Source organism: Embiotoca jacksoni, unplaced genomic scaffold (assembly GCF_022577435.1).
Source record: "Embiotoca jacksoni isolate LCO1_2020_lvr unplaced genomic scaffold, fEmbJac1.0.p SCAF_31, whole genome shotgun sequence".
NCBI classification, from domain to species: domain Eukaryota; kingdom Metazoa; phylum Chordata; class Actinopteri; family Embiotocidae; genus Embiotoca; species Embiotoca jacksoni.
In genome coordinates, this window is record NW_027185383.1 from 4,839,999 (window position 1) to 4,865,435 (window position 25,437).

General features: G+C 41.5%; 1 protein-coding gene across 4 annotated transcripts in view; it reads right to left on the reverse strand.

Annotated features, from left to right (window-relative positions):
* Nucleotides 1-25,437, reverse strand: part of LOC138207249 (low-density lipoprotein receptor-related protein 8-like) — an 82,944-nt gene that overhangs the window by 19,679 nt on the left and 37,828 nt on the right. For 3 of the 4 annotated variants that reach the window (XM_069164346.1, XM_069164347.1, XM_069164345.1), the window contains exons 4-9: nucleotides 23,813-23,941; nucleotides 11,440-11,832; nucleotides 8,566-8,688; nucleotides 6,054-6,176; nucleotides 2,853-2,972; nucleotides 2,221-2,346 (exon numbers count right to left, since the gene is read on the reverse strand). In XM_069164346.1, coding sequence (XP_069020447.1) covers nucleotides 2,221-2,346; nucleotides 2,853-2,972; nucleotides 6,054-6,176; nucleotides 8,566-8,688; nucleotides 11,440-11,832; nucleotides 23,813-23,941 — 1,014 coding nt within the window. The remainder of the gene's footprint in view (nucleotides 1-2,220; nucleotides 2,347-2,852; nucleotides 2,973-6,053; nucleotides 6,177-8,565; nucleotides 8,689-11,439; nucleotides 11,833-23,812; nucleotides 23,942-25,437) is intronic. The other variant, XM_069164348.1, reaches the window with a different exon arrangement.

A 25,437-nucleotide genomic window follows, 5' to 3' on the forward strand; every position in this document is an offset into this window, starting at 1 on the left:
ATGAGCACCAAACACAGAGAAGTTTAGGCAGATTAGGCAAGTCTTGAATCATAAATCAAATTCTTGGACAAATTGAATATGTGTAATTTTACAGCAGTCCATCCGATAGTTGTTCAGACATTTCACAAACTTATAAACGTGCGGGTGGCCATTTTAATTCATCCTCTGGAAAGCAGGAATGTCTCTACTACATTTAATGTCAATCCCTTGAGTAGGTGTTGAGGTATTTCAGTCTGAACCAAAGCAGTGGATTGACAGACCGACCGACGGAGGATGACTTGCGTGGACGTTTACATACTGGATAAATGCACTCTGCTATTAGCACTGACTGCCTACATCCCAGTGTGTCCTTTGTTTCCTTATGGGTGGATTCAAAACCTGTTTTTAGAGTTGTCAGCTTTGAATAAGGTCACCCAGGATGCATTTTAATGAGAATCACTTCTAAACAGGGGGCTTTAGTCACATTATTATTATTATCATGTCTTTATTTATGCCTATGTCCTCTTAATTCTGGCCAGGAAAAGTTACGCGGGTAAAAGACAGTAACCCTGTGTGCCTGCAGGGAAGGTTTTATGAGTCTTGCTGGCAACTACAGCCCATCTCTGTCTTGTAACATCTATACTGAGCCTATCTCCTTCTGACACTGCATGGTAATAGGATGGCAGCCGCAGCCAGCTATCTCGAGAGGCAGATATGAAATTCTCTCATTAATGGCTCACTTGCCTCGGTTTCCCTTCTGACAGTCTGTGTCGCAGCCTCGTTGTCGTATCGTACTCCTGCGCGTTCTCTTCCTGCCCTTTCCTTCTTCTCCACAGCCCCAAAAAGTTTGAATGATGACAGTGATGTTCGGGACTAAGTGTTCTCCAAAAACTGGCCATTACAACGACAACATTTCCAGTCCCTCTGAAAGGGGTAAATGCCCCCCTGCTGGTTTTATGGGCTGTCATGGCAGCGGTAGTTTTCATTGCATCGAAACCGAACGGTGAAACTGCTGCCTTCACTGCCATTCTGCTGTTCGCTGCTTTTGACACACAGCCAGACACACAGCTCTCTCTTGGCCATGATAAACTGATAGCAAACACACAGGGCAGTCATGCACAGAGAAATACACAAGTGGAGACAGAGGCAAGAGGGCAGACCCAATAGACACACACACACACACACACACACACACACACACACACACACACACACACAGAAACACGCAGTGCGTACCAATGCAAACACACACACACACACACACACACACACACACACACACACACACACACACAAGCGAATGCTGAGCTTTGATATGAGCTCAGTTTAATTGAGGGAAATTGAATCGCAGCATTTGACAGCCATAGGGACCAAATCAACACATTTCATTTCACTCGCTGTTTCTCTGCCAATTAAATAATGGCAATTTGGGGGGGGGAAATGAAGTGTAAACATTCAATGGCCTGTGTGTCTAATCCTCTTGCTAACAGATTTCGGCCATAGTTAGAGGTCAAAGTAAATGAACTGGCCTCTTAGCTATTCACTTTGTTCTCCACTTGTCAGACAACTGGTATCAACCAGCTGAACGGGAGGCTGGATTAAATTGATGTAATTAGGCTCCACCATGACTCAGCCAGGTACCCCTGAAGAGTTGCAATACCTAATTATAAGTGTTCAGCATGGCTAAACACATCAAGCTGTCACTCATGAAACTCTCATGGGACGGGGCCCTGTGGACAGATTTGGCCGAGGAGAAACAGAAGGGTTGCCTAGGTGACGTTTGCCTTTTTTGTGTAAGTGTGTGTGTGTGTTTTTTAGCAGCTATGTCAAGTACACAAACAACTGCAGAGCAATGATAAGAACATAACAGCAGAAAGATGTTTGTGATTATGAGACAAGGGGGCTTGATGCCGCGGCACAAAAGCAAGAGAGTGAAGTGTTGAGCTGAGGCAGCGCGATATCTGAGCGAATGTCTTGTTATCAACAAAACAAAGTGGCTTCTTAAACTTTCACTGCAGGCGAATCTATTTTTACAACGCAAAATTGGTCTGGCATCAACTATATAAGGTATAAAATGCTTAAATATAAAATTTAAAAAGATAATGTCTTCATTTTATGTAGCAGAAACATTTTTATGATAAAAATATATACATTTCTCAAATTACTGACCAGATGTTAAAATTTAAACTTTTAACTTAAATGCTGATTTCGCAGACACCCTGAAGCGACATTGCAACTCACCTTCGGCCTTGCAGGTCTTCGTGACGGGGTCCATCTCGTATCCTTCATAGCATTCGCACTTAAAATCCCCCTTGTAGTTGATGCAGATCTGGCTGCAAGCATCGGGGTTCTCACACTCGTCAATGTCTGCCGGGAGGAGACGGAAGACAGGTTATCAATCAACGGAAAGACAAAGAGAGACAGCGAGTGACTAATTCACCCTCGAGAGCAGTGACAGATGAGAATGGATACAAAATTCCTAAAACACAAATATGCTTTTTTTTGTGAAATGACAGCCACGATACAATGGGTGAGTAAAAAAAAAAAGCACATTTATGACTCTACAGAAACAAACAAACATGTTTAACGTGCCGATCGTGACAAGAAGGGAGTCAACAGAGAGACAGGGTGTGTCCCTGTCGACTCCTCCTGACCTGCTTCCTTGCAGGAGTTTTTTTTCTTAGGTGTGATGGAGAACTGTTGGTGCTAAAATGATGGGAAAGGGTGTGAAGGACGTGGTATGTATGCATGTGTACATGCGACAGCAGTATGACTGCACTATAGTTTCCCTGCGGCAGTGACAGCCAGGGTACAGACAGCCAGCCTGCCACTCTACATGTCAATCTATCCGCAATATATGTTCCTTCATTTACCTCCGCACGTCTTTTTGTCCAGCAGCTGGTAGCCGGTGGGGCACTGGCACTCGAAGCCTATTGGTCGGTCCATGCATACGTGGGAGCAGCCGCCATTGTTGATCATACACTCATTCAGCCCTGGGAGACGAAGAAAAGAAAACAGTGGTCAAATGCAGCTGATCAGAGGAGAGGCAGCGGCTCCATCTTTACCCCTTAACATGCATCTTTTCTTGTGATATTTTGCAAAGATGTAAAAATATGTGTGGCCCACATTATCCTAATCATCTCCGTGTTATCTCAGCTGTTGTACTCGGCTCTTTTCCATCCTTTTTGAATCTTTATCAGATTTTCTTAAAAGTGGAGAAGGAATCAAAGAGACACAGCATCACACAGGCCTGTAAACGGAGAATCAGGTCCATCTGCAGGGATGAGATATGTATGTGGAGGGGATTCATTTTGTGAACTGGGATTTGGAGATGCTCCATCAGGATCTGTCACAGGAGGGAGGGAGGACGTCTAAATTAAACACGCTGCTCAAATGTAGGCTGATCCTGAAAATGACAGAACTACAAAAAAAGAAAAGACAAAAAAACACAACCAACAACAGACTCTCTTTTGAAACTAGGCCAAAGCAGCTGGCACAACGTTGGCACACAATAAAGAAGGCAGAAGCTGTTAGATTTCATTGTGAAGCATCAAAAGTATTATTTGATAGGAAGAAGAGAGCAGAAGTTACTGTCTGAAATCAGGTTCATTTTTTCAATGTCCTCCACAAATTGGCTCATTATAGCTGAGGATAAGTATCATCATGAAGTGGTACAGACTATAGCACTTTTGTGTGAGTTCACAGCTGCCATAATGACATTCATTAGGAATTCATATATATATACTTGTAAAAGTCTTTAACATGCTTTTCTGTCCATGTTTGGTTTGAAACAAAAAAGCCTATTGTCTAAATTAATCATAGCGGGTAAGATAACTGAGAATAAGCCAAGTTAAGATCAAGAACAAAAATATCTCTCCATAAACATTTAATTCAACAACATGTAGGCTTTGCTTTTCACACAAACAATAAACAAGGCTGCACAATGAACGACGGATGACTGGGAAGGGGGTGATAAAGAAAAAATGGATTAAATCGCAAGAGAAACTGCACTCCTCGAGACGAAAGAGTGCTTAATTCTGTCAACAGTGTGCTGCCCAATCTAGTGCTACACACTCGGGCAACAGCGAGCGAGCTTTACATCAGAAGTCATTGAAAGCAGAGTATGCGTGCGAGTTAGCGAACAGCTGGCCTAAGGCAAAGTAGAGAATCAATAAACTTGGCACAAAGACAATCACTGGTTCCAGGATGAAGCTTCATTCGTCGAATATTTTAACAGTAACCAGGAAAAAAAATACTTTTTACTTTTCCCGGGACCCTAAGACGTCATTAGTTGTGGTCAAGTATCTAAACCCAAACAGAGTTAGAAATACAGAGAGTGCATGGATCCGAGATGATTAGTTTGCCTCACCTGTGGAGCGCCGAGGAGGAGTTTTGCAAAGCTACTGTTCAATATCGTTTATTGCAACAGAAATAGAGAAAGATAACTTTCCAGAGATTGACTGAAGTTTGGTTTCGTAGAGAAATTTTCATCTGTGCTTTGTGCAAGTGCTAGCAGACTTTGAGCACTGCAAACTGCCAGCATTAAATTCCCATCTCTAATTCAGCTGGATGGGTGACAGCCAACCGTCTGCCGCTCACATCGGCTCCCACTCTTCTCTTTCTGTCCGTTCAGAATCGACTGCGGTAAGAAGAAAAGACCGAGATGTAGCCGTGTGTGGAGTCTCACTCTCGCTGTTTCTTTGAGAGGGGGCCGTATTTGCAACAGAGCAGCCCCAGGAGGAGAAGGTCCTGTGTGCAAACATGGACAGCTTCCACCACGCTGCTTCCAAGGACAGACGCGATTTAGAGGTCACTTCACTTTTTCCCGCGGGCAAACAAACATGACGTCTCTCCTTCTCTACTCCACCTCCATCTCTCTTTCCTCTCTCGACATGGTAACCCACTATGCCCCTATTTTCAGCCATCCCTCTCGGTCACAGTGATATTGCGGTGTTAAGAAATTAATGGCGTGCTGAGTAATGGCTCAGGATTGTGGTAATATGTCATTATTTCTAATGAGATGGGAAAACATTTGCTTGTGCACACACAAAAAATAAATTGTCCTTATTTTTCCCTGATGTAAGGCTGATGTGGCAAATGCAATCACATTCAACCATCAACGTGTGAATGTGTTTCACTGCAGCGCGCATTATTATTGTCTCTCCCTGTGTGTTTTTTTTCGTGTGTTTCTGTTGGGGAACATCTTGCGAGGAAGCGGTTGAGCGAGCAGAGCGATGAGCTAGGTAGTATGTGTGGACACGCTTATAATGAGCCAAGAACAAGACCAGAATTGAAGGAGAGAGAGAGAGAGGGACGAAGGGGATGGAGGAAGAGGAGGATGAGGAGGAAGAGAGCGAGGAGAATTACTCTCTGGAATACCTGTTTCGGTCCTGTAATTTCCATCCCTGGCAGAGGTCAGTCTACTCTGGCAGCTGTCACTTTTCCCCATCAATTTCAAGTTCCTCTGAGGAACTGTCATTTTCTCAGAGTGGATGCCTGATTCTTGCTCGCTCATGTCAGAAACTCTCTGACTAATGTCTTTAACACAGTGGGAAAATTAAACACACGCTTTTAAACCTACAACAACTGCTCATGGTGTGTAAACAGGTTAAATGGAAGATGTATGGAGACAGGAGAACAGAGAGATTACCACGGAGCAGAAGAAGACTTTTTCTTCCGCCTGATGGTAATTAGTACACGCAGGCTCTTGTTCTGATCAATGGAGGCTCCTGTATAATTTGAGTGAGCCTCCGCGTCCTTTGAAATGCAAGGTAATGGGAGGGAGGTAGTCGCGTTTTGTTATGGAAAACACGATTAAGCTGCTGCATTACCTGCTTGATTCCATTTACAATAGATATGTACATGCACTCTCGTTGGGACAAAAGCTCCGCTGACACAAATGGTAACAGATGGCTCTGTGATTTCTCGGCTGAGCTTTCCCTCAATTCTGAAAAATCAAGAAGAAGCTTTCACCTCCGAGCAGACCAAGAAGTGTGATAAACTCACTTTTTCATCATGGGTAAAAGAGCTTTGCTTAACACCTGATAAAAGGTTACAACCGTGTAACACCTTACCGCACTCTTTCTTGGGCTCATCCGATCGGTCCTTGCAGTCCTTGACAGAGTCACACACCTTGGCGCTGTCGATACACTCTCCGTTCTTACACAGAAACTTGAGGGGTCCTTCACATTTTGTGGCTAGAACAGAAAAGCAGGAGACAGATGAGCCTCTACACTTCAAACTATCAGAAAACGTCATTTATTTCTGTAAACTATCACTTTTCTATCGTAAAGTAATTCAGAAACTGTGTGAAGTCAAATTAAATGTCTCCAGTGGTGTGCCAAATTATTGAAGGCTCACATGAAACAAGTGGCAGCATAAAACACTTCCCACTTAGATATTCATATCAGCCCACATAAAAAGCCTAATGTAATAAAAACTGAACTTTAATTTGGGTCCAGTTTCACGCTGCTCGGGCTTAATTTCCTGCAAAAATGATTTTGCACCATGCTAGTAAATTATGTATCACAGTCAGAGGAGGAAGAAGGAAATAAAATGGGCTGGATTCATGCAACATAACATCAGTTGTCATTGTAGATGTTATTTTTATAATCATTTATGTCTAGAAAAATCACAATTAAGTTCCTTTAAAAGGTAATCCTAATAATAAAGAAAAAGCGCATCCTGTTTTTCTTACCTTGGTAAGCATACGCATCATGAGCCATCTAAATGTATCTAAATTCTGTAATTACCTCTTAGTTTTCATTATCAGTGGATTCAAATTGCTGTTTTAATTTTGAGCAATTGGGAGAAAACGATGCAGCATGTAATTTAGCGTTATTTGATGTAACTAACTGATATCAGCCACACATGTCTTCAGGCCATACGAGAGCTGTAACAATATTAAATTATGTGTCCCTGCGGTGAGCACAAACCACATTTATTCATCAAAACAGGACAACAGTCATTTTCTTAATTTTTTTGACACGGGAGGAGTTTTAAATATTGAGAAGAGCTGCAGGCGACAGGCTGCAAACATCCACCTCCTCAGCAAGGTAGACAACACTTGTAACACTGCCATGCTGTTGTGTGCTGTTCACAATATCAAATCAGATTACAGTACAATTATATTTTTGACATATAACTTTCTATTAAGCACTATTACGTTTTGCGGTGTGTTGTAAACTGATATTTAAGTTGTTTTTCTGTTTAATTTCTGACAAAAAAAACTGCTTAAAGATGGTTTGCCATTGTAGTATTTCAATAAATTGCAACTTCTGATGTCACCAGTGACCAGAGCTGGTAGCCAAGTCACCCCGAAATCTTAAAGTGTCTTACCCACTTAAAATAAAAATAAATAAAAACATCTGTGTTGTTTTTTGGTCACAATTTTGGAAATGCGGAGTCAAATATTACAAGGCTGTTTTTACATTCAAGTTTACAATTTATATGATGGCACATAAGGGGCTTTGTAGAAAAAGAAATGCGAGAGCTGAATTAGGGAGGTAATATTCTGACTCAAGTTCTAATACTTGCTCTACTTTGCAAGGTTAATCAACCTTATCACACCACAGATGTTTGCTGTGTATTATGCCCGCGGTTTATTATTCTAGATTTAAAGGATAAGGAAACACTTAATTTTTAGCCCAGAATCACTACATACATCCAGACTTTGAAGAGCTCTTTTCCCCCCTAAATTGTTTTAATTGAGTTCATTCATCTTTTTAATTGCTATTTACTATTTTGTTATAAACATACAACAGTTCTAATATGTGTCACAAATATTTTGGAAGCCAATCCCAATCGAATAAGCAAATTAAAAAAGTGTGGTTTGCATATGTAACTTTCAGCACACATACAAGGAGAAATAACTTTATGGTGAGATCACAAGTTAAACTTTGGAATAATATTTACATATTCTAAGATCTTGAACTTTTCAAGTGGAGAGTTCGAGTGGAGAAAAGGTTTATGTAAAAAAAAACATATGAGACAATCTATTATTCAAAGCAGAGTCATTTTGAATGTCAACCCACTCGTGGTGGGGATGTTTAACCCTCTGTTGTCCTTGGGTCAAAATGACCTGCAGCTGTGTTCAACCAAGTTCTATTTTATTTTCATATTTTTTGGGATCATTGGTGACGAGGAGGCTGTCAGGGTTTCTTTAAAGAATGATGACCAATGATCCCAAAAAATATAAAAATATAGAGATAAAATAAGGACAGCAACTCATCAGTTTTCACAGTCTAATGTTTGATTCAAACTCAAACCGTAAGCCGAGAAACATTTTGAGTGGTTGGAGCGTAGATAGAGCAGACATGGAAATAAGGAGGGTGTTGTAGGTTCAACTGTAAGATAAACTGTGCTACTTTTATATTAAATTCCTTTTATTTCTACAACAAATACAGCTGGGTCTCTTTAGTCGACAGTATTATATGAATATCACAAGTCCTGCAGCCGAAAAGTTCTCATTCCAAATACAAACTCGCTGCTGTTGTAAAGAACTTCATACCGGCAGACGTACAGAAAGCAGAGGTTGGAACAGATTCATTGAGGTGAACAGGCAGATATGCCGACAGGTGAACTCACCGTTGACACAGCCAGATTCATCGCTGTGGTCAGGACAGTCGTGGACCTTGTTACACTGCTTGGTGCCGTGGATGCAGGAACCATCACCGCACTGGAACTCGTCGGGACGACACGTCAACAGAGCTGTGAGAGGAACCCAAAATCGTGGGGTCAAATCAGACTCAAAACCTTTTGTTGCATTTTAAACCTTCAGTTTTTTCCCTTTGATGAAAGCGGGACATGCCAAAATAAAATGCAGTTTGACACACTCTTTCTAAAAGCATGCACAAACTCGCAAGTATTGAATAATAACATACAGTGCACTATTCTGTTAAGCCTGCGTGAGGTGCTGCCAATGATAGAGACAATCAACCTAAGGTAAGGGCGTGTGATGAATAGTTTTCAATATAGTAACGCAAAGATGGAGGCTGCGTGAGGCACCACCAAATTTCATTAATATCCTGAGCACAGACAAGCTTTTCATCAACAGCACCCAGTGTGCTCATATAACTCCCCTCTAAACTGCACTAAAAAGCAATATATATGACGGAGGGGGATATGATTTACTGTTATCACGAGATGAGCAGCGCGGGGGGGCTGTAATGGAGACAGGGCTGCTGCAGCCTGGACGCACACATATGAACACATGTATGAGCAGGAGGAATCCCGTCTATGTCGTGTTTCTATGCATCATGGAGATAAATCCGGAGATCTGATTGGCCAATAACCTGGTGCTGCATACAGATACTGTACCGTACATCCACATGGTTTATATTCCTAAGAGCAGACTAGCAACAATGTCTGAAATATATTGATGCATCACAGCAAAAGCATTCATCTTTGACGGAAAATGTAATTTTTATGGCAGTTTTCATATAGACATACAAGTGTGGGACTATAACAAGTCAAGTAAATGAGTTGCACAGTAACCTTTGGACAAAGATGAGTTTGTGCCCCCCGAACCGCCTCCAGCCCTCCTTCTGATGCAGAGATCCAGTTGGCTAACAAAACATCCATCTCTTGTAAATGCTGCTTATATGACACCACACAGTGTGAGAGCTGTGTTTGATGTGTGCACCGCACATCTCGATAATGAATAGTGGGACTATCTGGGCTTCACACGCTGGCTTAGTGAGACAAGAGCTTCAGGGCTCTCCCATCCATGACCAGCTAATAGGAAAACCTGTTTTATCCCAAGACCCCATCTTCACACGTGTTTATCAACGGAAACACATTCTTTACCCAACACATTTAGAAAAAAAGAAGGAAAAACAACCCCTCCTTCAACTCCCAGCAGACTGGAAATGTGTTAAATGACCTCTTCAGAAGAGGGAGGAAATATTGTTTGCTGTTGAGATGTCTTCTATCCTGCAATCTCACAGCAAACAGATATTTAAACAAACCGTCCACACGATGACAAAAGCAAAAGAAACCTGACCTCACCAGTGTGATTTGTTCATTGGTCTGAAGCTACACAAGAAGTGATAAGAAATGTAAAACTATACATGCCACCGATTAAAATATTCATATAATCCAAACATAACATGACCTCTTAGAGAAAAATAAAAGTGAAGATTGAACAGCCAGCTGCTCGAAAGGATGGTTGTAAATGTAACCATGGTTCTAAGGGACCTTTTCCCCTGCCAGTACCAGCTCTGCTTTACTCGACTCACTTTTGGTACCAGGTTCTTTTCTGGATTTTGTTTGCCACAGCAAAAATGCAGCTTTGTAACAATAGGGATGCTGCATGAAAGTGCCGTGACGTCATCTTTAACACAGCACACACATGAACAACAGAAAATGTGGAAGGGATGCTGTTCTTGATTCTCAGTATGTGTCTATTCGTCACAGCAAGGAGACAAATTCTGTCTCAGAGGACGCCGAAAGCAGCAAGATACAAGACTGCAGAAAGGTTGTGGGTTTCCATTAATCAAATAGTCCAGTGAAGAAGAAAAATGACTGGCTCTATACTAGCTTGGCTTGTTAACAATGGCCGGCTTGTGCACGCATGCAGTGATGCAGTGATTGTGATATTTATATCTGACAAATCAATCACCTGCAGTGTTTTTCTGCACCTTTTGGTAACAGCTCAGCTCACTTGGAAATTTGACAGAGGTCAGAAATACTACTAGATAGCATCCACAACTTTTGCTACGTGGAAAACCCCAAAAAAGTAAGTGAAGTTGAGTCGAGCCGGTACCGGCAGCAGAAGAGGGTCCGAAGAGTGTCCAATTCCATGATACATGCTACATACACTGACTTCTGTACTCTGTCCTGTCTAGATTTGCTTTTAGTACAAAATAGATCTATGTACTTTATTATCGTGTATTATCACAAAATTGTGGATTGCAAGATTTCAATCAAACTGTACCTTAAAAGGTTACAGTCAAATAAACTTACAAACAAAAAGTTATGTTTTATGTAATTTTTTTAGTTTTACGAGGTCTTTCTGTTTTACTGCCTTTGCAACTATAAATACTTCTTCCATTTCCTTTGTGCATTGAAATGCGGTGAAAACAGTAAAGATTAACTGCGCACTTAGAAAAAGAAAGTATTTCTGCATGCAAACTGACCTGCTTAGGCTTAATATGTTGTGTGAAATTGGAACATAGCTTTATCCTGTTCACTCAGAAAACCACGGTTACATATTTACAAGTCTATTGTACAGAAACTCTCCCTCAACCTAGTTACATATAACATATATACAGAAAGCCTTTCAGAGAGAGAGCAGCTTTTTTTTTTTTGAGCAGACAGTCTTTTGAATAGATGAGAACAATAGAAAACATATAGAAGCTCTTGCCACATAAAAACAGAAGAAAACTACACAGGAGTAAAGTATATGATGTGGAGACGGGCAGGGAGAGGCAAAGAAAAGAGATCGGAAGAGAGACTCACGGCAGTCAGACTCATCAGATTTGTCCTTGCAGTCGGGGTCTCCGTCACACTTCCACGCCAGTCGCACACACTCCCCGTTGTCGCAGCGAAACTCCCCGGCGGTGCAGTTGGCTCGGCGGTTCAGCAGGTACGGGACCCCGTCGCCGCCGCCGCAGCGCTCCGGCCCCTCGTCCGAGCTGTCAGAGCAGTCGGGGTCTCCGTCGCAGCTCCACATCAGCGGCACGCACTCCGAGGTGTTGCAGCGGAGGTGGTTGGGCCCGCAGGTCAGAGGGGAGGTGCATTTCAGCTCGTCGCTGCCGTCTCCGCAGTCGTCGTCGCCATCACACACGTAGACGGTGGCTAAGCACTTGCGGTTGCCGCACATGAACTCTCCGGTGGGGCAGGCCTTCGCATCTGGAGGAGCGACAGAGTACAAACGCACTTTTGAAGAGCAAATCAAGGATGGTGAGCTCTGTCTTCACAACACAGAAGCAGGGAAGGTGTAGCATTTCTATACATTATTAAATCTGTCGATATGCTGTTACCTCCTATAGTGAAATATGTTTAAAGGCCTCTGCTTCAAAATGAGTACAATCCTTTGCAGACTGTCAGAATAAACCCAAACGAAAATGTAACTAAGTGAGTCACATGGAACAAAATCAAAGTTTCAGAACCGGCTCCAGCTGTAAGTAGATAAAAGTAAAACCACAGACATTAAATTAAATTAGTCTCAAACAGTTGGGCACACCGACAGAAATGAATTTTCTCAGGTAAGCCAAAAGTCAATAGCGGTGACATAACCGAGACAAAAGCAGAGCTGGAGAGGATGATGGCAGTCATCACAAGAAGATGGTGAGAGGCTTCCCCTCCTATGAGGTAGGAGATAATAGAGCTCTCGTTGGCATCAGCCGATCCTTCTCTCCTCTGTGATGGAGCTCTGTTATGCTACTTTATCCTCTCTCAAAAACATCTTCCTCTGTTCTAGTGTGTTTGATTTTTCTTATCTTCCCTGCGACTCTTTCTTCTGATGTCTGTGAGCAGCAGAGAGACGAGAGCTGGAGAACTTGCAGTGTCAGTAACCAAATGAGCGTAAACTCGGCACTGTATCATGTATAGTTAATTAGCACACATTTTGAACACCATTAAGCCTCTTATTGTTATACACATAATATAAAATACAAATACTAAGACAGTTCCAAGACAGTGACTTTTATAACTAACACTTTTAGTTAGCTGATGTGATCTAATTAGAAATGTACAGTAAATAGCGGTCGACGACTGTCAGACTGCTAGAGGACAAATTCTCTAATTTAATCCCACCTCTGGCGGCTCTTCAGGCTGTGCAGTGATATCAAAACGGTCAGTCAAAAGACCAAATCATGGAGTCAGAGCACTTTCTGTTGCTGAAATGCATAAAGTCAACAGATTGCAGCTGACAATATGCTATTCTAACTAATAAAAGCTGAATGCAGTAACTGTAGGAAAATACCAAGCCTATATAAAATATAGTTCAGTGAGGTTAAGAGACACGCTGTGAAGCTGTCAAGCAAATTGAACACCTTTTTAAGACATCAAAAAGTCAGTCAATTACAGTAAATAAATGAATACATTGAAAAATATTACTTAAATATAGCTTAACCATTAATTTTTTTTATAAATTCCACGAGGTTTAGATTGCAGTTTTGCTTCTTTGCCAAATTAAGTTAGTGAGCTTTAAGCAGTGCTACTAAAAAAAATAAGCGATAATTGCCAAATTAAGTTAGTGAGCTTTAAGCAGTGCTACTAAAAAAAATAAGCGATAACCTTATTCATGTGGCGTAATAAAATTACTGAGCTGTCGGAGCTCTAAAATTGAAAGTGCAATTACTGGAAACGGGTAAGAAATAGTGTGAAAATAAGCTTTAGGTACTTGTGGCTATCTCATCAACTAGCTTAATAAGCATGAGCGCAGTAGCTGCTAATCTAAATTACACACTTTTCTATGCTGTAATGTTTTAATGTATACTCTGGTCTGGTCTGGCCTGTTCACTTTTTAATTAATGCATAATTGTTGCATTTCAGCTTTGTCCAGTAGTATTGACCTTGTGGGATAAAAATCTCTCTCCCTCCCTCCCTCCCTCCCTCCCTCCCCCTCCCCCTCCCCCTCCCCCTACCTTTCCCAGCTCTCACTGTATCTCCTCCTGTTTCGCTAAAAGCACTCTGGGAGTGAGGAGAGTCAGGGATCCCACTGCGAGCCCATAGAGGCCGGCGGTGGGAGAAGAATAATTTGATATTTACACAAACCACGGGGTGCTCAGACTCCAACACCACTGCCTTTGGCTGTTACGGCTGGTTACAGCCAAAGGGTTGCTATTTTGCAACATTTTACCCAGAATCAGCAAATTGCAAAGCACCGGCATACTGTCACTGACCTGCAGCAGAAACCTAGCATCCTCCAAGTGTCAACCTAGCACATCATTTTTAACTTCAACTGATCGTAGCAAGGGGTCGGTCAGTAAAGCCAGTTTGATTTTTTTTTCTGAATATAAACGACAAGCATCAGCATTTAAGCACGATTAAAGCGATGATGAGCTCTCCACAGCAGGCTCTTGAACACTACAAGCAAACAGAATCTAAAACAGCTGCGAAGAGAAACTGAATATCATACAAGAGTGGAAAATCCTGAGCATCATGAGCAACCATGCGTCAAGTTTGACTGAACATATCCTCAGTTGGTAAAAACATTGGATGTCAGATAGTGTCCTACTTACTATCCTATGTAATTACACCATATGTTACAGACACATTTTTTTCTTTGCAAACATCAGTGATTAATTATTTCGTTGTTACTGACATGATTGCCACAGAAACATGGGGAGCGCTACTGAAATTAAAACAAGTGTTGTGAATTCAGTTCAGTGAAAGAGGTTATATTCATTAATATTAAACAAGCTGCATCTGATTCTGAAGAGTTTTATAACTACTGTTTGTTCCCCCTCGACCCGCTCTATACTAATTTGGAACTAAATAATTGAGAAGATTCATTTACCATGTGCATTATTACACAAGGGAGGGACCATTAGTAATGTACATGAGCAGTCTGGCTACACTTTTTTTTCCAGTGGGGACCTGAGTAAATGTATTTAAAGACTGTGGTGCAACTTTGAGCCCACAGACCATCTGCCGATGATGTTGAATAAGCCAGTGGGTTTTAAATGCTGAATAAATCAGAGGGAACCCACATTTCACCCTCCAAGTTGTTAAATCAAGATTTATCATCTATCTAGTTACACAATTTGGTACAGCTGCCTGAACAAATGCTGGAAAGTGACTTTTGTATGTGGGACGTTATTTGCTGTAAGAAACACAATCTTTTATATGTTTGTGCATCTCTTGGGGTTTTAATTGTCAAATTTTCCTGCTCTGTGAAATATCTAGAAAACAAAATGTCTTTAAAATAGCATCAAGCCGATTAAAAGGAATAACTGACCGAAATACAAATGACAGCATGTTAACACGCTTACAAAGATATAGCTGATGGGATACTTCCCAGGCATTATATTCACACTGTTCACAAGCTTTAAGTTGCTTGTTAGCAGGTTAGCATTACACGCACAGTGCGGCCGAGCATGATTGAAATGTGAAAAGATAAAACTGAACTAAAATTTTGACGGTGCTCGATGGACAGGAAAATAATGACCATATTTATTTACAGTTCAGCCTAAAGGGGACATGATTGTGCAAATCAAATGTCAAGACAACCACGTCAATAGTTGAAACATTTGTCTGATAAATTAAACAACACAAAAATCAGGCTAATGGTGGAATTTGTTGAAAAGTCAGGGGACCATTAGAGTCAGTTAGATTCATTCTCTGCAGACCATGAACGTTTAATTAACCATGATAATGCACAGCAAGTACTCCTACATGAGTAGGGATTTCACAATCATGACATTTTAGTTGATTAATTGTTATCCAAATAATTGTGATTATATTGTCGATTTTTATGCTGCTATTATTGTACATACTTTAATAATACATGTTATGAAGAAGAAGAAGAGCTATTGATTGGCATTGAACATTGGAAAATATGAATAAAAATGACATTTCTGTTTTCTTTTCAGGCTTTGTAAACAGAAATTGCCATGGGCAGATATCACAGAGTAAACAAATTACTAAAATATACAAAGAAATTACTGACAATGACAAGTACCAAAAATTAAAATAAACTATGTTTTATGAGTTCAAAGTTGTGCACCATTAAACTACAGCAACAGAAGAGGGCATAACAAGATGACACTATTTAAAGAGCACCAGTCAAACTTCCAACAAGGGAAAACAAAATTAAAATACGTGGGTTTAATGACCTTTCTGTTAGTTTCATCCAGCTGTTTTTATACAGATGAACGGACACAATTCCAACAATTATGCAAAATAATTGCAGTCGGGCAATTATGTAATAGCTGTGACAGGCCAACATGCCAGTGGCTTTGTAAACACAATTTCTGACCAAGCTGCTTGCTAAAATTAGCAACTTGTGCTAACTTTCCTAAATTACTCATAGATAGCAACTTGGCTGGTCCTTCATTTTATTTATTTTTTAAATCATTATTTATAACAAAAGAAAATTGAAAAAACATACTTTTGTTTTCAAGACAACGAATGTTTCTTTGCGAGTTGTAATGCATAATCAAATTCAAAGCACACAATGAGTGGAAGCATCCATTTATATGCTTAATTCATTGAGTTTTACAAGGGAGGCACAGAGTCACAGGTCAGCACTTTCTTTTTAATTCCTTGGGTGGGAGAACCTTTTTCTATGAGTACCGCTGTGGTGGTTAGAGGCTGGCAGCAATAACCCACTTTACTTTCTCTGGCAGCTTTGATGATGGGAGATTGTTGCCAGAGGCAACCAGTGGCTCAGATGTAGAGGGAAGAGATGACTGGTCATTCTGTTCACATTAGCATTACAGCTGATGAGTGTGTGTGTGTGTGTGTGTGTGTGTGTGTGTGTGTGTGTGTGTGTGTGTGTGTGTGTGTGTGTGTGTGTGTGTGTGCGTGCGTGTGTGTGCATGCGTGCGTGCATGCATGCGTGCGTGTGTGCGCGTGTGTGTGTGTGTGTGTGTGTGTGTGTGTGTGTGTGTGTGCGTGTGCGTGTGTGTCTGTGTGTGTGTGTGATGAGTCTGGATGTGTGAAGAAACATAAAATCAAGTGTGAAAAATAAAGACATATTTTTTTGGCCAAGAGGGAAAAAGAAGGGAGGAAATAAAAAGAAAGACATCGAGGTTGTTTGTAAGCATGTACAAACAGACTCATTCCTTTTTTATCTGTCTACACAGAAATACTTCCGAGTATGTCAGTCACTGTCTGTGCAGCTTAATGTCCTCCCAGCTTTTCTCATGGATATTTATACGTCTAAACTTAAGGGAGGATTCAGACATGTTCGCTCTGCTCAGAGAAGTGAGGTTCACTGCTGCCACAGCCACTGCATCAAGGTCATTCGAACACACACATAAACGCACACACCATCCAGCAGAGACAACTCTATGTAACCAGAAACAACAGACACACACACACACACACACACACACACACACACACACACACACACACACACACACACACACACACACACACACACACACACACTCACACTGCCGGCCAGTTCAGATGGGTCACAGTTCCTCACCAGGGAAATGGCCAAGTGGCTGCCCTTTCCTGTGATGCCACGCTCACATTTACAGAGAAAACACAGCTGCAACAGGGAGGCGACGACTTGCTCATCTACAGTAACAACCAGGGGAAGATAATACAGGACAAGTTGGGAGTCAGAGTCCCCCTTATATTATTACTGCCTGAAAGGTAAGCTGACTGAAGGCCAGTAGGTGAAGACAAAGGAGACATTGAATGAGTGCTGAGACAAGAGAAAAATACACACCATTAAGCCAAATTGAAAACCTGTCTAGATTTCGATTAGCAGAAGGAAATAAGCACGAAACTTTGTCAGTGGAAGCAATTTAGATCTATAAAATAGCCTTCTGTGAAAGCTTTATCACTGGTGATGCGCAGTATTTGCCAGTTCAGTTTCACTACGGGGACAAGGGAGACAGCTGTGTGGAATGCAGGTTGTAATCACCTGCCCTGCAGCTTTAAATATGAATAAAGGAAACAAGCAAAAATACAACCTCACAGAAATTATGTATACGCACCCCGGGTAGTCAACTCAACCTCACATTACGTGCAACTGCAAACAAATGAAAACGTGCAAATCCAGAGCGGTCGCTGGGCCTTCACGGTAGATCCCAGCAGACAGACATGTTTAGGAGAAATGCCCGGTGAGTAAGTGCACATTAATCTGCGCATCACTCAGGGTTGAGGACACAGTTCAACTTTCTTGCAGAGCTTCTCTAGAGCTGGGGCTTAATGTAATGTTGATCAGGGAAAGCTTTCTCTGGTGAGGGCTAGATTCTACTTACTACATAATTCAACATGTGGATGACTCAATTAGCAGGATGCCTCTGCAAGATTTACTTTTTGCTGTCTGCGGCGGGCTATGCACTCTGGAAATTTCTACTAATAGCACAGTGTGCTGGAGCTAACTGGGTAGGTTGCAGCTCCGTCAGTTTTGGGTTGTGCAAACTCTCTGCTGGTGCTTGAGTAAATAGAAGTGAAAGTGTGAAGTGAGCTTGAATGTGTTGCTCACTGCAGGGAGGATTAAGCATGAGCATGGTCACAAAAGCATTAAGAATGAAAGAAAACAAAAGGCTGCCCCTGTTGAAGGTGCTTCTCACAACCCAGTCAGTGTTGATCCAAACAAATCTTATGTGTTTGCTCCTGCTAGTCATTTTTTAGGCTGGTTCGAGTGCCAGCATTCAAACTCTGGTGTTTCTGTGGTGGGAATGCAAAGAGGACCGACTGTATGATTGTGTTGTAGCAGTATTGGGAGGTTGACTAAGACTAGGTATTGTTCAAAAGATTTTTGATAACATCACAATACCTAAACTTCAGTATTGATTCCTGAACAATACTTTTTTTCAATACCAATGGTATAAAATCAATTATAAGAAATAAAAATGATACTTCACGTTAGGGTAAACATCTTTAGTTTTCATGCAGTTAAGAGGGGGAGAGTTTAACCCAGGTGGTTTTCTGTCACGACACTTAATAGATTCCCCTAAATGTCTTACATACAAGTTATCACTAGACACTACAATTAAGATGTTCAAAAGTACGACTGTAGTTTGTTGGCTGCATACAGAGAGGCCTCCAGTCACTGCAGCACAGCCAACTCAGACAGGTATGTGGCCAAAAATGTGTTTAAAAAGGGTGAAATAGGGTGTATTGAAATGGAGGTATTTAATCTACATGGGCAGGCTGCCAAAGTAGAGGCTACGTATTGTAAATGCTGTGGCTCACTGACACGGTAGAGATTTACTCCAGCATAAATGAAACAACAGTTATGGTAAGTAATGAAATTTGGGACTGGATTTTTCATTAGTACATAGCACCAAAGCAATTTGGTCAGTGCAATAAGAGTATCGAAGGTCGACAATCAGCCCCACACTGACATTCATGACTTCCACAGCTAAATTGTATGCAGTTATTTATCACTGATTTTATCTCTTACATAGACATCAGGTGTTTTAAATTCAAATTCAGTAAAACATAAGTACTGACACTAGAAGTCAACTACTTCCTCCATCACACTGCAAACAATTCACCTCATACATCAGATATTTGTGATTAATAGTGCTCGTAATCAAATATTTGACAACCAGCGAGGATGAACAAAGCCACAAAGTGCACTGAAGTGCAACGTGACTTGATGTGCGAGTTACCAAAGTAAACTTTGTTTTGATTTTACCCACACAGAGTTACAGGATACCACCTCTCCAAAAGTGTTCAATAAATGATGCACCTGTTGGTCCCTTTAAATGAATGTTTTTGATCTAATAACACAGCAAACTAAATAGGAACCAAGTTATCTTCATGTGCTGGTGTATTGTACTGTACACTTGTGAGGGTTTAAGGGTCGGGTCATGCACACTGTCCAACAACATCTGAAGGCCTAAGGGGTTAAAAACTGGTTGAAATGGCTGCAGTCTAAAAGTTGGGTGAAAAGAAAAGACTGAAAGTTTTCCAATTTTAGGGCAAACGGTGTACCTTCTTAGACCGTTTTTCCTGGTGGACATTTGTGGTTTTGTACTCAGTTGCTCACATGACTAGAATGAGAAATAGCTGCATGAAGAAGGAAACAAATTAAAAGTTCTGTCCTGGATCTATCTGGGGTCTCTCTTACCTCTGCACTACTGGCCAATCAAAGCATTAAAGTTAGGGTTGACAGTTTTTTTCTTTTTTTGGGGCGTCAGTGGGCATAAATTCAGCATTAACCTTTCAACATATTTTAATTCAAGTAACTTGAGACAACATTAGACTTATGCACCCACTCTTGGCTCCAACTGGCTGTTCTACAAATTCACATGCCCGTGCATATCCTTTCAGTTATTTTGCTGATTCAAGGACAGAAAATCCTGGAGAAAAAGTTGCTATTCCAGCATTACCACCAGCTGCGTGCACTGTACAGCTAGCCCCAATACAGGAGGCCAGACTTATCAAAAAGAGAGTCTAAAATAGAGTCTGACAGTAAGAGCAATCAGGGGTGTACTGGGAAATAAATTCAGCCCTGGACTTATCCACTGGCACAGAGCGCACTCTCATGAGCACCCTGAATGGCAGGCATACGGAGAGGGACGGTAAATACTTTATGGATTTTTTGACGGTCCACCGCCTCACTGTTGGAGCGGCCCACCAGGATCTGTCCCAGTATGTCTGATGTCACTGAACACAATAAAATATGTGTCAATATTGGTGAAGCGTTTCAGGAGAAGGATCATTTCAGGGAGATCATTGCAGTAGAAGTCATTTCAAATTCTGGTGGGTTGTTTTCTGCCTTTTCCAGAACTGCCTGCCCCATCTTTAAGTGGGCGTAAATGTCGGATTGTCAGTTTCAGAAAGTTACTGACATTGTCAGACACAGCACTTCTTATCCAACGTGACGAGGGAGTTTCCAAAACTATTCCACAATCCATCAAGCACTCCTAAAGAAGCTTACCAGTAGCTCAATTCAAAAATATCCAAGTGATGATGGAGTCAGACTATAAGCATTCACAATGTTTTGAAAGGACACACACCACCCCTTTCAGCCAAAGAGACATTGTGGTGTGTTCCTACGCATCACTTCAACAGATTGAAATGTAAGTAAAAGACTTTGTGAAATACTTTGAACTCAAAGCTTTTTTACAGCTGTGAACATCTGGTCGCTTACTGCGGAATATGAGCATGATGTTTGCCTGCATTATATAAATTAGGCAGCGCAGACCTCAGACACTCTCAAAGGGGCTTTTCTCCATTCAGACCGTCTAAACAGCATGTCTGAGGCTGTCACGCTAGAAACAACAGTTGTGAATGAGAAAAGAGCCACTTTGTTTGAAATGTGATGATTCTGCTGTGACGGTATTACTGGACAGACACAGACACTGGCGGAGCATTTTGTTTCCAGTTTACACTTTGCGAATCCCTTCAACTTTGGATCCTCAACGGTGTTGGAAGGCTTTCAGACATTCAAATTATGTTTTCATATTTTGAATTATCGTAACTGCACCCAAAGATGATTTGGAACTACATTTGCAGCCCAACAAGCTGAGGTTTGCAGCTGAGCATTGCTGATGGGAGCAAAATGCTGAACTGAAAAACGGCTGTTCATTAGGAAACTTTATTCTCAGTTTTGTATTGGCACTTTACACATCTTTACTCACTCATTTTTTTTTTTTAATTTTTTTTAGTTAATGTCACTTAAAAGTCGATTCTCCAGCAACACAGAGACCCAGACCAATCGGTAATTTCCACCACTCTTCCCCTGCCTCACATGGTAAAGATCTGAAGCCCTCTGTCTGCAGTTCTTAATTCATAAATGTGATCTAACAAAGGTAAAAGGCAAATATTAACCATATATGCTGTTTATATTGCTTGTAATTGGGATGAAGTAAACATCTGTTGAGTATTTTAACACGTTTGTTTGATTGTGTTGAATTAATAACCCCAAAATGCAGCAGGTCCACCAGACCCACGAACACTGCCTGAATAACAAAAATACGAACACCACGCAAGGGTTAAGAGTAATACAATACACAGGGTTTTTGAAACACAAGACAATGCCATCTCTGCACAGTTCTAACTTTGGCTAACCTGGGCTGTATAGTGATGAAATAAAGGGATGAATCCTACCCGACCTCAGGGCCATGATGATGGAAAAGATGTACTCACCAGTCTCTACACTAAAACCTATGCTCAAATCGAACAAAATCTACAAAGCCTTGTTTTAAACTCAAAAGAATTAGTTTAAACTTCACAAGTGAGTGACTAGTCTGACTTACAGTATATATTATATTGCTATGTTTACAACCTTTCCGAATGTAAACACCCATTAAACAAAATATGAAAATCATGCATACGTGTAGCATGAGTGGGTGGTAGTTTGTAGTTGCTACAATGGTGCTGATGAAAACAAAAACTAATTATTCTCAGAGAGGAAGTCTTGCCTTGGTACACAGATGAAAGTACGCACAACCGCTGAACGGAGGCTGTGTAAAACCAGAATTTGAGAGAAGGATAAACAGTAGTTACTGTAGAAGTGGGTAAAATCCTTGTAATTGGTAAACAAACCTCTTTGCTTTCAAAGGTAAATGGGTTATGCTCACGGTTTTACCGAGCTGCATGAACATCAGATGACTTCTTGAATTGCTGCGGCTATTACACTTAATCATGTTCGGTGAAATTGCCCAACATGGACATCATTCTTTAAGTCAGTGAGCTGCACTACAGATATAACACAGAAGAATCAATGGTTCACATCTGATCCACACTGAGGTAACATTTAAAAGCCCCTTGCCCTTGATTCAGACATCATCCCTCAGGGCTGGCATCGGTCCCAAACAGTATTCAGATAAACTGGCCTAAGCAGCACTTAATAGGTCTTATTTGTGATGCAATCTGTGCTCGGCTCGGTGTCGCAGGCAACTTCTCACAACTGGTCACGCTGAGCGGCGACCTCTGGAGGGATTCTGGCCTTTGCCTGGGTGGGCGACAGCCTGCTACCGGGAGGCTTAAGATTGCAGCATCAATACAGACATTAGAATGAAAGAAGGATTAGCCCATGCTAGACTGGGTCTCGATGGACATTGCAGTGAAAAGCCATCTAAGCTAAGACGGCATTAGATCTAAAGTCGATGGAATCACTGCTGCTTGCTCGGGCGTAAGTGTGTGGGGCCACTTGGAGAACGGGAGTCACTTACAAGTTATTTGCAGGCTGAGCAAAATGAAAAGCACCTAAATGAGGCGTGTTTCAAGGAGGGAGGAAAGAGTTAATACGTATTCAAGAGGACAATTTCTCTGCGTCATGATTGAATTTTATGCCTAATTGATTTGGCTTCTTATCTAAATAAAAACTCCAAATTGGTTGTATTCTCAACAAATAAACATGATCATAAACATTACCCAGACACCACCCCGACATCCACACACACGTAAACAACTGAGGAGGAGCAGATTTCAGGAAAAAAAAAAAAAGGAACAACATCAATAATATAGGATAATAAGATGTCCCCCCGCCCACTCTGCGCATTTGCTGCCATGTGCCATTTTGCACAATCTTCAAAGTGTGAACACTACACCCCCTACAGCTGTGTTGCCTCAATCAATTTCTCCTGACGTGAAGAGGCGAGGGAGAGAGAAAGAGAGGGAGATAGGAAGAAGAAGAAGCCGATTCTTCACGGCTCCTCAGAAGTAGGGCAAGGATATTCCCTGAAGGGGGCTGGAGGGGGGGGGGGGGGCAGCCGCATGCTTGAGTTGTCTGATTGGCTGGGTGCGAGGTGATGTCACTTTTGACAGTTCGAGGGGCATTGCGGTGGAAAGACTAACAACTCAAGGTTCAAGACATAATGACAGAAACTTTCCAGACATCATCAGTAAAGCTCCCCATATTAGATGCTCCACACCGCAGATCATTTCACATCAAAGGGGACTTTGTTGTCGAGTGCAGCGGCCTTAAATCAAAAACTCACTTCAAATCCGTCTAATTATATAGAGCGTTCCCTACTGTGCTTTAAAGTCTTAAGCCTCTGGATGGCGAGTGAGATCAGAAAGGATGAAACCGTATAAAATACAAAAACGGGGGATCCGAGTTCTCCTTATTCGATTGACTCGTCAAGTCATTCACTTCTGCACGTCTCTCGTCGCCACAATTTACATGAAAAACGCCCTCTTGAAAGGCAATTAGCGGCGAAAAATGGAAGTAAAAACCATCTTCTCCACGTATCTATTTCACGGCGGTGTGAGCGACCGGCTTTGACACACTCACCAGACGCGCAGTCCTCCTCGTCCGCCCCGTTCTCACAGTCTTTCTCCCCGTCACATCGCCATGACAACGACACACACTTGTTGGTGGATCCCCCGCAGTCAAATTTCTCTGGAGGGCACGTCTGTTTGCCTGTGGGCATGGATAAAAAGGAAGATAGGGAGATTACTGCAGACGGTTTTATGATGCCATAAAGGCTGCAGCGAAAACAGCTACAAAACACCGCTGGACTCGATTTTCAATCGGCCCCACGATGCACTTAAAACTCGTCCAAAGCTCCACCGCTGCCCAATTGATTTTACTGTCTGGGCTGCGACATGCAGAGAAATCTTGAAATACAGCAAATGCACAGTTGGCTGTAAAGCAAAGGAACAACCCAGCCCACATACCCCCCCCCCCCACCCCACCACCACCACCACCCCACCCCACCCCCACCACCTCCCCTCCTCCTTTTCCTGCCAATCTGCTCTAGTTGGCACGGGTTCGGTTTGATCCAGATTACAGTGCGTTTAATATGAAGCATGTTGTTAATTATCCATATTTGCTTACAGTGCAGCCTTAAGTCTCCCAGGATGAAATCAAGGGGTCAGCAAGCATGGCCGATCATTTATCTTTTTTAAGATTTAAGGACAGTTTACAAAAACTTTTGGACACAGGAGTCAGATCAACTAAAGTACCCCTTCAAAAACACCACTTCTCATGTTACAAATGCTTTCATGTGAATTTTTAAATGATTTTAGACTGAATGTTATTGAACACTATAAACTATATCACCACAGATATTGTTATAATAATGTTTTCGTGCAATCTTTGGCGTTTTGATCACATTGGTCAAGTCTGTGATTGTATACTTCCCCTTTCACCACTGTTTATCTGTTACTTTAAGCTAAATATTTCAACCATTTATTCAAATTTGCCATCTATTTTAACTGTTTATTCATTACTTTGAGCTAAATACAGCTAATTATTGGCTATAGCTTTAGCTTTTTACCTGATAACTCCCTTTCACGCACTCAAAACAGGATATATTCTAGGGTATATTCTTTCATCAAACTGTAATTTCCATTTTCTAAAAATCACTTCAACTTCTTTCCGTCGTTCCACCGGCTCCCCGTCGGATGCAGAATTGTGTCATAGCGTTTTAGTAAATCACCGCCCTTCACAGCTACACATCAAGGTTAGCATTCAGCAGCCAGTGTTGAGACAGCATTGTTACGGCTGACAAACACTGCTGTAACACGATGTAATGAGTGTGACGGGTGAGAACACGCTCCATAATGCAAACCATTTATGAGGTTATAGCAGAATCTCTGACGTGGTCACGAGCAATGTAGGTGTTAATTGTATTGTGGGTAATTGGATCAGACAGGAAGAAAGTGTGCCCAGCCGTCTTTCCACACAAAGTACAGCTGTTCATGTGGAAACACATTAGTTAGAACATTTATGTTAAAACTCAATTCTTTTTGATATAATGCAAATCCAATATGCAGAGATTTAATTATTAAATGAGGTGCTGTATATCTTTCAACTACAGAGTGTATTTAAGCTTTCATTTGTAATGTTTTTCCCCTCGGTCTGAATAGTTTTAATGTTATATTTTTTGAATTAACGAGAGCATAAATTCATGC